Raw genomic sequence first — 16,327 nt, 5'->3', positions numbered from 1 at the left:
GCATAAATAAATTCTAGTCTCACACACAGCAGCTTGTTGGAATACAAGGCACATGCTATTTTTTACTCTCTCTTTAAAGGGACAGTCAACACCAGAATTTTTGTTGTTTAAAAAGAAAGATAATCCCTTTATTACTCATTCCCCAGTTTTGCATAACCAACACTGTGATAGAAATGCACTTTTTACCTCTGTGATTACCTTGTATCTAAGCCTCTGCAAACTGCCCCATTATTTCAGTTATTTTGACAGACATCCATTTTAGTCAAGCAGTGCTCACTCCTGGGTAACTTTACGTGCATGAGCTCAATGTTATCTATATGAAACACATGAACTAATGCCCTCTAGTGGTCAAAATGCATTCAGATCAGAGGCAGTCTTCAAGGTCTAAGAAATTAGCATATGAACCTCCTAGTTTTAGCTTTCAACTAAGAATACCAAGAGAACAAAGGAAAATTGGTGATAAAAGTAAATTGGAAAGTTGTTTAAAATTACATTCTCTATTTAAATCATGAAAGTTTTTTTTGGACTTGACTATCCCTTTAACCAGCATCACCACTGTTCATATCTCTACGTATGATTTACCAAACAGCTAAAATTACTGCTAGATCCTTGAAAGAAAACAAATTTGTTTTGGGGGTACGATATAAATAACGTTACCGTTTGAAAATATAATATTTACCCACAAAATACAGTTATTGAAGAGTCGCTTGAGGGCAGTGTTTGAGCATTTTATCATGAAACAGGCTATAATAGAGCAGATCTTTGCTCTATCCCAAGTAAGTAGTATTGGTCCATTCTGCCTACAACTTGTTTTGGAACATACTACACTATTATTTCTTCTCTCCTTGTATACTTTATGTAGGGGAGCTATCAAATATCTGGTTTCAACTTTACTTGGATTCATTAACAAACATAACTTGTTTTGTTTACTGTATCACATTGTATTATCACTATATCTGTTTTATTTGTGATTTTATTACACTTGTATTATTTGCATACAATGGTTTTCCTTTTACCACTACATTGTGAGCTGCTGGTGCAATGCTGAATACGGCGAGCGTATTGCTCGCCGTATTCAGCGAGGTCTGGCGGACCTGATCCGCAGTGTCGGATCAGGTCCTCCAGACCATGATAAATAGGGGCCATAGTTTCTTACAATTGCTTCAATGATCATATACATGTGTTTTTATTATAAAGTAATAAGTATTTGGCACATTTTGACACAATCTCACCTTTCAGTTTGCTAGCTAAAACTGCGACTTTAGCAGGAGGGAAATGTTTAGAGCACTGGTTTTCAAACCTGTTCTCAGGCCTCCCTAACAGGCCAAATTTTCAGGATTACCTTGGTTGAGAGCAGGTTAATAACCATGTTTACTAATCAGCTGATTATTTCACCTGTGATACAGTTTGGATATCCTCAAAATCTGGCCTGTTAAGGAAACCTGAGGCAGGTTTGAAAACCAGTGGTTTAAAGAATACACCAGCCCTTGCAGAGAAATGTCAGCTATGCCCAGGGAACGTCCCTGTTCATCCCACTAGCAGAGGCTGGGAAACTTATTTTACAAAAAGGAAAATAATACACTTTCATATTACAAATGTTAAATTATGATTTTTTTCTTTAGTAATCTATGCAACACCTTCACATATTTGAAAACAGGAAGCGCCCCTTTTCAAGACGCACAGCTCTCAAGGTAAAAACTGCCTTTAGAGAATAAAGATATAGGGGCAGAATTATCAAGCTGTGAATGAAGGCTCGCCTGAAACAGCAGTTATAAAGCAGCGGTCTAAAGACCGCTGCTCCATAACTGGTCCGCTGACTCTGAGGCTGCGGTCTGCAATCCGCCCAATCCTATACGATCGGGTTGATTGACACCCCCTGCTAGCGTCCGATTGGCCGTGAATCTGCAGGGGGCGGCATTGCACAAGCAATTCACAAGAACTGCTTGTGCAATGTTAAATGTCTGTTGGCCATGATACGCTACAGCGTATAATGTCCGCACCTTTAGATTCATTGTAGTGACAAGATTTCTTACAAAACCTCACAAGCCCAGAGAGCTTTAATAAAAAGAGCCACATGTATAGTGCTATACCATCCAGCACCGTAGATGTACTGTGTACTCCCATTTCAAGAGACATGGAGGCTTAGAATAAAGTTCTGTCGGACCTGAACCGACAGTGCGGATCAGGTCCGACAGACCTCGTTGAATGCAGAGAGCAATACGCTCTCTATATTCAGCATTGCACCAGCAGCTCTTGTGAGCTGCTGGTGCAACGCCGCCCCCTGAAGATTCGGGAACAATCAGCCACCAGCAGGGGGGTGTCAATCAACCCGATCGTATTCGATCGGGTTGAATTGTGGCGATCTCTGTCCGTCTGCTCAGAGCAGGCAGACAGGGTTATGGAGCAGCAGTCTTTAGACCGCTGCTTCATAACTGCTGTTTTTGGCGAGCCTGCAGGAGCTTGATAAATGGGCCTCTTGGTGTCTGCTTGTTACAAATAAACCAAGTTTGTCTAGGAGCCCGGTCTCAGCAGCACTTAGGACACCCACTAACGTTACACTTCTCTCCAGAAAATGTAACAAACATGCGAATGAAAAACGAAAGATTGTGGGCGGCGCTCAAATGGCAGTCTGCTACTAACTCCTATATTATTCTGATAGAAATATAAAAAATGGGCAAAAAGAGGAACTATGTTCCCTAAACCTATATGTGCCTGAAATATTTTCCAAAAAAACAATTTTCAACAGTTATTTAAAATGCAAGAGTCTCCAACAAAGGGATTAAATACATAAATAAATTTATTAAACACCCTAAAATTACAGAGTTAATTAAGTCCCTATAAATCTAAGACACCGGTGTCTCAACTTCAACTTGATACTTCATATAAAAACAATTGATACAACTAAACTCAGTTTGCAAACATATAAAATATTCAGTTGATGATTCGATACTGATGTAAAAAAGCAGAAAATAAATCAATAGAAATATAAATATGCAATGCAAATAAATGGATAATCCTTCCAATATTTTGGCTGTGTCATCTGTTCTTGAAGCTAAGGTGCAGATCAACGCGTGTCGGCTCTCTCAGAGCCTTTGTAAAGATCCATTTATTTACATTTGATGTGGAATAATTGGAAGAGTGCTTTGGAAGTCGCTCTAATTGCTCCCATAACCGCAACACCGGCATCACACCTGAAGTAAAAGGATACGGTGAGGGTAACTTGCCAGTAGTGTGATAGGAGTCCAGCAAACCAAGATTCCAAACAGTGTGCGCACTATACAACTGGAGGAGCTGATTGGTGAGCCTAACGGTTCCGGGTAATCAAACACCAACAGCCTGTGATTCAGTAAACCGCTGAGAAGCGGCATCTAAACATCAAGGATGGAGCTCTCCGTCTGACCGGAGACCAGCAGGTATTATAACTGTATACAAAATAACAACAAAGGTACTGACTACTTTTTACTTGGAAACATTATAAAACCGGCATCCTGGTATATTAGTTTATAATAGTGAAATATACAAGCATTAGGAGCTATGACTGTATGAACTTTAAACAAACCACTAAAGACATGAACTTGTGGAAGTAAAGGTTTCTAATCAATTCCGAAAAAAGTAAAAGAAGCTCCATTTGTTCAAATTGTTTTAGATTGAATATACGCCAAAGTGCATTGCATATTTCTTTTTTTTCTTTTTTTTTTTTTTTTTTTTTGTCTAAAATAACTTTTATTGGACTTTAAAAATAATAGAGAAACAATACATTTAAAAACACAGGAATGTATCAACTTAAATCAGAGTTGCAGGTAGACATCCAATAACCGGATTTCTGATAAATAAACACTCCAAATTCTAAGTTATTAATTAGTCTAGTGAGAGTTAGTTCAAGGATAGGCTGTTAATCCAAGGTCTTGAGACTAATTCTACTTAATTTATCACATAAAGTTATCAGGGTGAATAAAAATCAGGCAATAATATTAGGCAACAGTTTTGTGGATAATAATGGTATAATGTAATGTACCACATATAATTATTGGTTATGTGGATAATAATGGTATAATGTGATGTAACACGTGTAATTTGTAGATGATTATGGTATATTGTGATATACCATATACATTTTTATTGTGCAGTGTCCCAATCAGAGTTAATTCACATTATTCATAAACATAAATCAGAGAAAGGTATTGGCTACATCTATTTGTAGCGAGTAAAATTATTCTTTTAGAGTTCCAATATAAGTATCAATTCTAGATGAAGAACCTCCCTTCCTGGAATGGCAAATATTGTGTGTGATAGCTAACTGAGAGTTCAATTCCTATTGGTAATGATCATAGTATTCTCAAGCAAATGGATTACCTATGTTATATATTTATCCATTGGATATCAACAATCCTCAATTACTATGATAATATATGTTTGTCAAAAAACCTCAGCTTCACCTTGATAGAAGGTTAAATTAATCACACTGCATTGCCCAGATTGAGGTATAATATAACTAGGTACAGAGAATAATAACCCTATAAAATTTGTTTGCTAGAACACCTCAAAAAAATTGAAAATGGACACAAGGATCATAGTGTACCTAAACATTTTAGAAAGTTCCATCAACAAAATCCCCAACTCCTTAGGGGAACGATTTTAGAACACGTACAAGTCCCAAAAAGAGGAGGAGACAGATTTAACTTACTAAGACAAAGAGAATCCTTCTGGATTCACTATATGGGCACTCTGGCACCCAAAGGCCTCAATGAAGAAATTGACCTAGCGGTCTTTTTATAATAAATTTCCCCAGTGGATCCCACTGTTATAGTCACAGTCACTTATATGTAAATATAAATATACATATATATGTACATGTGTGCATGTGTATATATACATATACATACATATATATATATATATATATATATATACACACACACACACACATATTCTGTTTTCAAGCAATAGCCCATTAAGACATGTACATAAACCCACTGGTATAGAAATGTGATATTGACAAAGTGCAAGACAAGAATTACTAGAAACCTCTCCACCACCATACTACAAAACACAATTCACTTATAGGAGAATAACTCTAAATATTCAACTATCTCAGCCTCCATTATTCTATGAAAACAGTTCCAGTATATATATATATACACATACAATTTAGGATGGAGTCTGTTCCCTTAGGAGATTTTTTCTAGTTCGAAAAAATTCTATATCCACCCTTTCAGTTTAAACGTATAGGGGATACAGAAGTTCCACGTTAAGTTGAGCCAAAAACAAAAATAAAAATAGTTTATGGCCATAAAAAGACTAACTGTGTTTCTGTATGTTATTATTATTATTATTATTTTTAAGTATGGAACCAAAGATTGAAATAGTAAGTACTAATAGTCACGGAACAATCCTATTTATACAACATATAAGGCTTCAACCATTTCTCAAATTCACATGAGAAATATATAGCAGGGTATACTACATTATTACATATACTACATATTAGAGGGTATACTACATACAAGGATCCCTAATTGACGCTTGTTACATTTTTAGCAGCAACGAACAAAATCCAGCTGTCTAAAAATCCCTTTAATAAACAGGAAGATGAGTCTTAGAGTAAACTGATTCATACAAGTTCTAACAATGAATATTTCCAATTGATGACTTTGCTCACATTACCAACAGAGCATAATATCCCTTTAAGAGACAGCGGAGGGGTTGCCTTAGTAACCATAGACTCCTCGAAAACAAAACACCAATTTTGATTCTGTATACATGCAACAATCAGTAGCCCGAATGGTCAAATTTTACCTAAATTGAGTTTCACAAAAAAACGGAAACAGAAATTTAATTCACATTAGGTGGATATAGGAATCATTGAAAACAGATGAAATAGTAGCCTTTCACTGTTTCCACGGTTACCATATCAACAGAGGCTATGATTGGCGGCTGAGGACCGCTACGCATCGACGTAAACGCATGGCGTAGTGAAACCACTCCCCTTCGCTGGCTTCAAATCGGATACCGGACAAACTGCACAACTATATTACCTCTGATGAAGAAGTACCAAACGGACAAACTTCGAAACGCGTAAGGGTTCTTTTCAAATAGCGGCAGTGCAGTTTCATAACCCATAGCGGTTTGGTTCTTTCAGCTTGCCTTACACTAAGCCTCCCACACGCTGACAGGTGACAAACCACCCTGAGGAAATATAAGACTTACAGTGTGGCTTTGGGCTTATAGTGAACCTTTTAGTTTAACTTTTTTATGGTACCTGTTCAATATGTTTTAATGTTTTAATGATTTAGTTTTGCAAGTGCACTGCAATCCCATATTCCCAAATATTGCAAACTCTATCCAGACCAAACCAATTGCTATTTATTTGCACTAAGAAGCTTCATATTGGAAGCCTCATTATCGTTAATTCTTTGAAGTGACTTTTTTTTTTTTTTTTTTTTTTCAAATTTCCTTTATTGTGCTTCAAAAAAGAAAAAAGTCATATAACATAACAAGAATGGATTAATACAATCATGACTGTACATTGAAAAGCAGTTTTGGGATACAGAGCTCAAGTACATAGCCGAAGTTGTTACCAATGTATACCCTTCAAGGTTATTCCCATTATGACTCAAGCGGACGGCTCGAGTATAGAGTCCAAGAAAATTGTCCTTGCTCTAATGGTAGTCCATACAGTGTATCTAATTTTGCTCAATTCAAGTTATTTTATCCCCCTCGTTGAACTTGTCTCTGTGGGAGTTTATATATACAATTTAGGAAACTAAAACAAGAAAAACAAACACAAAAGAAAGAACCACAAACAAACCAACAGTGTAATAGGAATGATAAGTACTCTGCCAAAGGGTTGTCATCAGCTAAGCATACTACATCACAGTAGGAGATTATCTTTGATTTGCCCAATTAGCATACGTATATTGTTCCCATAAAAGTAACATGTCATGGTAGAAATCTAGACGTCCCAGTTTAAAGTAATGAAGTCTCTCCAGTATCATAGTGTTTTTCACCAGAACCAACCAATCAGTAAGTGTGGGTGTCTGCATTTTCTTCCAGAACCTAGGTACCAGCCTTTTAGCTGCATTCACTAATATTTGGAACAAGCTCTTCCTAATTTTACATGAAATGTGTGGGTCAGCATTAAACAGGATACCCTCAGAAGAGGGAGTCAGGGCCATCCCTACAACTTTGCTAATTTGTTCATATATTTGGGTCCAGTATGGGCGTATTACGTTACAGTCCCACCAGATATGGTACATTGTACCTTCTTGATCACAGCCTCTCCAGCATCTATTACTGGCGTTGCGGAACATATGCTTCAATTTGCTGGGGGTTAAATACCATCTAGTGAGAATCTTGATATTTGTTTCAAGTACTGTTGCTGAATGTGCCGATCTCGCTGTTGCCTGGAACCATTTGGCCCATTGTTTTTGTGAGAATTCACTCCCCATCTCCTTTTCCCATCTAAGTGTATAATTAGGCTTAGTAGAATATTGCGCTTGAAGCATATCTCTATACATCACAGATATTACTTTTTTAGGGGGCTGTTGTGACGTGCATAGGTGTTCAAATGTCGTGAGTGGTCTAAGCATGTCTTGTTTGTGTTTATGTGTATAAATGTAATGACGAACCTGATGATAGACAAACCAGGAGCTAAAATGTGCAAGACCTTGTGTCAACAAAGTGTTTCTCGGCGCTATCTGTCCCTGATCTGTCACCGAAAAAACCGGGATCTGATCAATCAATTTTATTGGTGTCTGTGAGTTTTGCTTCGTCCCCAAGGAGCAGGGCGAGAGCTCTTTATTCTGGTCTAAAATTGTTAGTGGTGAATAAGGGGATGATATGCGCTTATATTTGTTGCGGATTTTTAGCCAATCTGACCACGTTTCCTTAATAATTGGGTAAACCGCAGAAATGTCCATAGGGGTTTTTTGGGGTGCCCAACAGAGTCCCCCCATCTGGGTAGTTTTCAACAATTGTGATTCTAAGTGGACATTTCTTTTATAGAAATCATTTCCCTGTCTGCACCACTCTACTACCCTATTTAGGGTGATCGCCAACTTATAGAGATGCAAATTTGGAACTCCCATGCCCCCGTCATCTCTATGTCTATATAGCGTACTCTTGGCTATTCTTGGAGGTTTTCTATGCCATATATAGGCATCTATAATAGCTTGCATTTTACTAATATCTGATGTGACACCAGGAACTGGTAATGCCTGCATAACATATAGGGCTTTCGGTAACAGGGTCATTTTGGTGGCCGCAATTCTCCCCAGCCAAGAAATGTTTTTTCTCGGAAGCCAGGAGGATACTAGACTCTCAAATTCATCCAGCAAGCGACCATAATTACGTTTTCGCAAAATTTCTTTATTACAGGATAAAAATATTCCCAGATATTTTAGTGCTTGGCTCTGAATTTTATATGGGTATAGTCCCCGAATCACCCCCACCTCCGCATCGGGAATATTTATCGGGTAAAGTTCTGATTTATTAGCATTTATCGAGAAGTTAGACACTGTCCCATAGGATTGTAGTTCTTGTTGGATGTAGGGAAGGGATTGTAAAGGCTCTGCTATGGTCATGAGAATGTCATCGGCAAATAATGCCAGTTTGTATATTTGATCCTGTATGGTAATACCTTTTATTTTAGGGTTGTTACGTAACTGAATAGCCAATGGCTCTAGTGACAGTATAAAAAGTAAGGGGGAGAGGGGGCATCCTTGTCTCGTACCGTTTCGAATTTCGAAAGGATCCGACAGGTCCCCATTGACCCTGATTTGGGCGGTTGGATTAGTGTATAGTGCAAGAATTTTTTTGATAATTTTTGTAGGGAATCCGAATCTTTGAAGAGTGGCTTGTAAAAAAGTCCAATCTAACCTGTCGAACGCTTTTTCAGCATCGGTGGAGAGATATATTGAGGGGGTGTCTGTTTTTTTAATATATTCCATCAAATTTAGTACTTTACATATATTATCCTTAGCTTCCCTTTGTGGGACAAAGCCAACTTGATCATGGTGTATTAACTTAGGTAAAATTGCATTTATTCTGTTTGCTATAATTTTGGCGTATATTTTGAGATCTGCATTTAATAAGGAAATTGGTCGAAAGTTTGCTGGGGTTACAGGGTCCTTGCCGGGTTTAGGAAGTACTGAGATATGGGCTTGCATCATGGTATCTGGGAATACTACAGAGTCTGATATTAGATTAAACATAGTTAGCAAGTATGGTGTAAGTTGAGCCCTGAATATTTTATAATACCGGTTGCCAAAGCCATCCGGTCCCGGAGCTTTCTCTGGCTTCATCTCCTTTATAGCTTCCAGAATCTCCCTACTGGAGATTGGGGCCTCCAGCATGGATACTTCAGTATCAGTGAGCTTGGGTAAGGGAATGTTTTCTAAATATTTCTCACATTTTAGCTTGTGCGGGGTATGGGGTCTATTAGGAAATAAATTATAAAGCCTATGGTAATATGCTTTGAAGGATTCCTTGATAGATTTAGTGTCTTCTATTGTGGTATTATGTACTGTCATAAGAGAGTGAATATATGAGCCTACATGTTGCCTTTTTAGGGCCCTAGCAAGGAGTTTCCCCGTTCTATTACCTTCGCCATAGAATTTTTGTTTAATATATAGTTGATGTCTTTGTGACTCCAGTTGTAAATGGGTATTTAGGTTCTCCCTTTTTTCTTGAAGAGCTTTGGCTAAGCCATTATCATCGGGATTGAGTTTTAACAATAGATCTGCTTCAGAGACCTCTTGTGCTAATTTGAGGTATTCCTTAATAGATTCTTTACGTTTGTGGGCCTTGATTTTAATAAATTCACCACGGATGTAAGCCTTATGGGCCTCCCAAATCGTTGCGGGACTGACGTCTGGGGTATTATTGAGTGAAAAGTAAGTGTCCAATTGTTCAGCGAGTGACTCCACTACTTTTGGGTCGGCCAACAGCGAGTTGTCTAGCCTCCATGTAAAAGGTTTGAGGGGAATAGCAGGCCATGCCATCGAACATTCAACTGATGAATGGTCCGACCACACCGTGTGCTTGATATTGACACCTTTGACTAGTGATAGTGCAATGTGATCTACCAGTATATAATCGAGCCTAGAATAACTTTTTTGTGGGTTTGAAAAAAAGGTGTAATCTCGAGTTTGTGGGTGTGTGTACCTCCATGTATCATGAAGCATTAGCTCCTTGATATCTTTCCATATGGAATGGAGCATTTTTGGACTGTGTCGAGCGCTGGGGTTAGAGCTATCAAATGCAGGTACTAAGGGGATATTAAGGTCTCCTGCAACAATCAAAGGGCCTTTAGCTAGGCCAGCGATTTTGTTGGAAAAGCGGGAGAAGAACTGGTCTTGTCTTGTGTTAGGTGCATATAAGTTTATAATGGTTACCGGTTTGCCATACATCAGGCCCATGATGCCTAAATATCTACCCTCCTTATCCTTGTCTATATGCTGAAGTTTAAATGGGATAGATTTATGTATTAATATACTAACACCATTAGTCTTTTTATGGGAGTTCGTGCTATGAAAGTGTTGGGGGTAGTGTGAGGAAAAATACTTAGGGAGACTACCAGTTTTAAAGTGCGTTTCTTGCAATAATAGTATTTCGCCCCCTCTTTTGCGGAGGTCCCGGATGGCCATCGACCTCTTATTAGGACAGTTAAGACCCTTTACATTTTGGGTTATGAGCCGTATAGTTTGTGCATTAAGGTTTGGCATCCCGTACAATAAATACTAACAAAGCTTTTATCTTATGACTCCTAGCATTATCTGCAGATTCAGATTGAAAATGTACCCAGTGGCAGAGTGTAGAGATATAAATTAAACAAAATACATTCAAAACAATCTTTGCACAACTGGTGCAACTAAAAAGAACAAAAAACAGCATTCTTTAAAGGGGGAACACCAACCCCTAAAGGGCATCTTAATTGTATCTCAGATTATATGCATATAGTATATCCTATGTTGCATCAGAAAAACCTGGAATTAACCTGGGATTGAACTTTACATAGTAAACTAGGGGAACTAAATTTAATGTAACTAACAACTTTGAACAGTAGGTAGCTTGAGCACAGTGGTAAGCAATGCAATACAGATCTATAGCATACAGTGAGGCGAGTTATATTTATCAATTAAATACTTTACCACATCCAACCCTTTACTCAGACTTACAGTTGTCAACAGCCGATAGGGTTCTCCTCTCCCGACCCCGGACACTAGGCCCCACCCGCCCAGACCCCCCCATCACAGAGTACCAGGGTAGGTCCGGACAGGCGGGCGCCCGGGCCCGGGGATGTAGTGCTAACAAGCACACTCAGTAATAAACAAGTATAAAACATTCACCATCTTGTAATAGTTCACCTTCCCAAGGACTTTGAATGTCCAGCACCTTGGAGATTTTTATTAGGCGTTGTAGCTGGTTTTTTCCTCCATTCTGATCTTTGAGGGAGTGGTGGTGCTTGATGAGCTTCCGCTGATTCTGGCTGATGAGTCTCATCTTGTGTTTCTGGAAGGATGATGCCTAGATCTTTACAAATTCGTGTTATGTCTTCCGTCGTGCTACATACCAATCTTCTACCCTTCCATGGTACTTGCAAATTAAATGGGTGACCCCATCTGTAAGGAATGTTGAGCTGCCGCAGCTTTGCCGTGAGGTGTTTAAATTCCCGTCTTTTCTGTAGGGTTCTTGGAGTCAAATCTTCATATAATTGTATAGGTTCTGCTCTAAACCTGAGTGGATATTTCTGACGGGCTTTCTTCATGATTTCTTCTTTGATCTGGTAGCTTGTGATTTTCACAATGACGTCTCTTGGAGGTTGGTCTCCTAATGGTTTTGCACGCAATGCTCTGTGGAATCTATCCAAAGCTATTGTGGCTTCAGGTTCAACCCCAATTATAGATGTAAAGAGACCTTGTAGATAATCTTCTAAGTCTGCTGAGGTAACAGATTCTGGGATTCCCCTGATTCTAATGTTGCCGCGGCGGCTTCGATTTTCCAGATCATCTATTTTGTTTTCCATTTGTGAAATTATATCATCTTGAGAAGAAACTTTAGACCGGAGAAATGTTATATTAGAGTAGGTGAGGTCTGCACTATCTTCCAGCTTCTCCACCCTCTGACCCATGTCTGAGAGATCTTTTTTAATCTCAGAGATCTCCTCTCTAATACATTGTTTTACTTGACAAATTAATGTAGAAAAGTCTTTTTTAGAGGGCAGTGAGTCCAATAAGGCCCTGGGTACTTGAACAGCTGAATCGGGGCAATCCCCCTCTGAGTCTGATGGTGTGGAAGAGCCATCATTTCTGGCTTCTAGTGGGTTTATCTTCAGGGCTGTAGTTTCTAATTGCTTAAAAAAGTTGTTTACAGAGGGAGTAGCTGCATCCTGCTTTTTAGTTGCTTTTTCTGACTTGCTGCCTTTTCTAGGAGACATGTTGAATATTATAGCGCATAGAAATCCACTATGCAGGTGTAACAAAATGCTCAGTGCAGTGTATAGCTATACAGAAAGTTTAATCTCCAACACCAAATAAATTTTAATACTGCTCGAGAAAGCTGCTCTCCCTTCCCAGTTTATTAACTGTATCTCATAGCAGATTTGTGTGTATTGTCGGTAAATCTTCCATGGGAATTAGAATAGCAGTGATATATACATAAAAAGCTGGTGATGGCGGGTGCATCGACTGCAATATACTGGCAGGGTGTTAGGCATCAGACTTTTTTGCGGTGTCCCTGCATCCAGCTTCGATGCTCTTAAGGTGCCTCAATGCTAAATTAAGTATCATAAGCTCTATAGGAGAATCAAAGATGGCGGACGCCACACTTATCCATTTAGGTGACTGCTTATTTCAAATTAGCCCCAACAGCTCATGGATGTATAACATCTCCTTATCTCACCTTCCGCTCATCTGAGCACTCCCCCGCTTGATGGTGGCACCTGTGTCTCCTCGTACGGCCGATTGACCAGCGGTACATTCCGGTGTTTAGTTGCGGCCCACACGCATGGCTCATATCCGTGTGTTAAGATGGCGTTGCTGCAAAAACTGCACCGCTTCTCCGTTTTCTTTCCGATTTAGTCCCCAGTCGGATATGTGAGTCCGGGACTTATATAACTACGTTTCCAGACATTTGGGGTTATCTGCACACATATTTAGGCTGCTTTTTGCCCTGCAGGGAGACCAGAGCTCACATACGTGCAGCCATCTCCTCTGAGCGCTGGCTCCGCCCCCTCGTGCATTGCATATTTCTATTGATTTATTTTCTGCTTTTTTACATCAGTATCAAATCATCAACTGAATATTTTATATGTTTGCAAACTGAGTTTAGTTGTATCAATTGTTTTTATATGAAGTATCAAGTTGAAGTTGAGACACCGGTGTCTTAGATTTATAGGGACTTAATTAACTGTGTAATTTTAGGGTGTTTAATAAATTTATTTATGTATTTAATCCCTTTGTTGGAGACTCTTACATTTTAAATAACTGTTGAAAATTGTTTTTTTGGAATATATTTCAGGCACATATAGGTTTAGGGAACATAGTTCCTCTTTTTGCCCATTTTTTATATTTCTATCAGAATAATATAGGAGTTAGTAGCAGACTGCCAATTGAGCGCTGCCCACAATCTTTCGTTTTTCATTTGTCTGCTTGTTACACCAAAGGATAGCAAACCAGAGTCTTCCGTTTGTAACTCAGGCAATGACCCATTGCTGATGCTACTGCATAGGCTAAGTAGAAATTCAATCAATAATAGTATTATAAGCTGACATTGAAAATATAAAAACAGGGATCTTTATTGGTCACTGCTGAAAATAACATAACTGTCCTGATATGCACCTAGCTGTGTACCAAGCCAGTAATGTGTAATCTGTAGGAACAGTGAAGAGACTAATCTCCAATCTTCAGAGTTAACCCCCTGAAGACTTAGCATTTATTTACTTTCAAGATAAAGTTTATGGTTAAAATAATAGCAAGAGATGTGTGTACTGACAATGTGCATTACTGACGGTTGTTTAATTTCACAATCCTTTTCTCAGACATTGACCCCAAGTTATCAAGGTCTGGCGGACCTGATCCGACACTGAGGATCCGGTCCGCCAGACCTCGCTGAATACGGCGAGCAATACGCTCGCTGTATTCAGCATTGCACCAGCAGCTCACAAGAGCTGCTTTGCAACGCCACCCCCTGCTGACTCACGGCCAATGGGCCGCCAGCAGGGGGGTGTCAATCAACCCGATCGTACTCGATCGGGTTGATTTCCGGCGATGTCTGTCCACCTGCTCAGAGCAGGCGGACAGATTATGGAGCAGCGGTCTTTGTGACCGCTGATTCATAACTGCTGTTTCTGCAGGCTTGCCAGAAACACGGGGCATCAAGCTCCATTCAGAGCTTGATAAATATGCCCCTTAGACATTTGTATGTCTCAAATAGGTAGTTAATAGCTCTGCATATACAAATCAAGTTTTTAAAGTCACATTTACCTTTTTTTTTAATTTAAGCAAAAATGTCTTCATTTTTCTACTTGTTCATCAGAAAGTACTGAAAATAAGGCACTTTAATATTTGAGATGAACAAGACCATTAGAGAGCTATATACAGAGTAGAATGAGAGATGGAGCTCTAGACGTGAGAAACATCTGAAGGAGGCAGAAAATGAATTTCATTTTAAGAGAAAACCTGTCTTGTTATATATTTGTTTTAGTGATATTAAAATAAAGTAAAAATACATACAGAATCCCTTTTGAAACGAGACACAACTATGATGGGAAATGTAATTTGTGCTGTCAGAAAAAGGGGAATAAATTTTATAAAATCACAAAAAATATTCAGAATATAAAACCACAAATATACATAACACTTTATACAAAACCTAATTTGACTTTGAAATATTCTGTACAATTAACCAGTTAATTATCTGCCAGGTTTATGGGAGCAGTCTTGATCTCAAATTGTTAAACAATGATCTTAAATAGTATTACTTAGGGAAAACATAAATGAGAATTGTCCAAAATTAGAGTCCTTGTGTAGGAAATATCCAGTCTCTGAATTCAGACATTATTATGCTTTCAGCAGTTCAAAGTTCAATCAGTATCACTGATTGCCATTAAAGTCCAACAGAAAGTCAATAGATAGCCATGCTTTCCACAGGCATGTTTAGTGGTTTGGGGACAAATGCTTTACAGTCTCCCTTTTTTGAGGGTCCCCACTTAAACCATGGGCAATATTGATAATGTGTTCACTACTTCATGCTGTCACGTCACGGGGTCTGATTGGTGCTTCATCTAGCCCTAAGTACTCAGGGTTCTCTGCTGTTGGAGTAGTGAAACCATTAGCTGCTGAGTGTGATTCTTGCTCACACCTTGAAGCATTAAGTTCATGATTCCAGTAATAAGGATTGTCAAAGGCTTGGGGAAAACAGTTTGGCAGTTGCAGTCCAGGTGGGGGCAAGTAGTCAGGATTGTTCAAGGCAGAGATTACTGGAGGACTCCTCAACTCTTTAACAAGTCCGTTCCTGTCCAGTTGAGCTTTTTGTCTTTCTAATGTGGACACTGATGTTCTGGGTGACTTTACAGCTGAACGGCTTCTGTCACGCTTACTTTGGTTCACATATTCTGCGGAGATACAAGGTGGGAAACTTGAAATCACATCCATACATCACTAACAAGATTTCAAACCAGTTTTAGGGTAAAATATACAATGTGACACAGAAAACTAACGCCTAGATTTAGAGTTCTGCGGCCAAAGGGGTGCGTTAGCTACGCGTGCTTTTTTTCCCCCGCACCTTTTAAATACCGCTGGTATTTAGAGTTCACAGAATGGCTGGGTTTTCAGTGCGTTAGGCTCCAAAAAGGGAGCGTAGAGCATAATTTAACGCCACTGCAACTCTCGATACCAGCGGTGCTTACGGACGCGGCCAGCTTAAAAAACGTGCTCGTGCACGATATCCCCATAGAAAACAATGGGGCAGTTTGAGCTGAAAAAAAACCTAACACCTGCAAAAAAGCAGCGTTCAGCTCCTAACGCAGCCCCATTGTTTTCTATGGGGAAACACTTCCTACGTCTGCACCTAACACTCTAACATGAACCCCGAGTCTAAAAACCCTAACCTTACACTTATTAACCCCTATTCTGCCCCCCCCGCTATAGCTGACACTTTTATATTTTTTTAACCCCTAATCTGCCGCTCCGTAAACCGCAGCTACCTACATTATCCCTATGTACCCCTAATCTGCTGCCCCTAAACACCGCCGACCCCTATGTTATATTTATTAACCCCTAATCTGCCCCCCACAACGTCGCCTCCACCTGCCTACACTTATTAACCC

The 16,327-nt window shown here is 39.2% G+C and overlaps 1 protein-coding gene across 1 annotated transcript in view; it reads right to left on the bottom strand.

The window, feature by feature from the left end:
* Window positions 1-13,770: 13,770 nt before the first annotated feature.
* Window positions 13,771-16,327, bottom strand: part of ERBB2 (erb-b2 receptor tyrosine kinase 2) — a 202,807-nt gene continuing 200,250 nt past the window's right edge. Inside the window, exon 27 of the mRNA XM_053698075.1 lies at window positions 13,771-15,613. Coding sequence (XP_053554050.1) covers window positions 15,246-15,613 — 368 coding nt within the window. The 3' untranslated portion in view covers window positions 13,771-15,245. The remainder of the gene's footprint in view (window positions 15,614-16,327) is intronic.

The sequence above is a fragment of the Bombina bombina genome, chromosome 1, assembly GCF_027579735.1.
Source record: "Bombina bombina isolate aBomBom1 chromosome 1, aBomBom1.pri, whole genome shotgun sequence".
NCBI lineage: Eukaryota > Metazoa > Chordata > Amphibia > Anura > Bombinatoridae > Bombina > Bombina bombina.
This window is presented reverse-complemented; position numbering and strand designations above follow the sequence as displayed.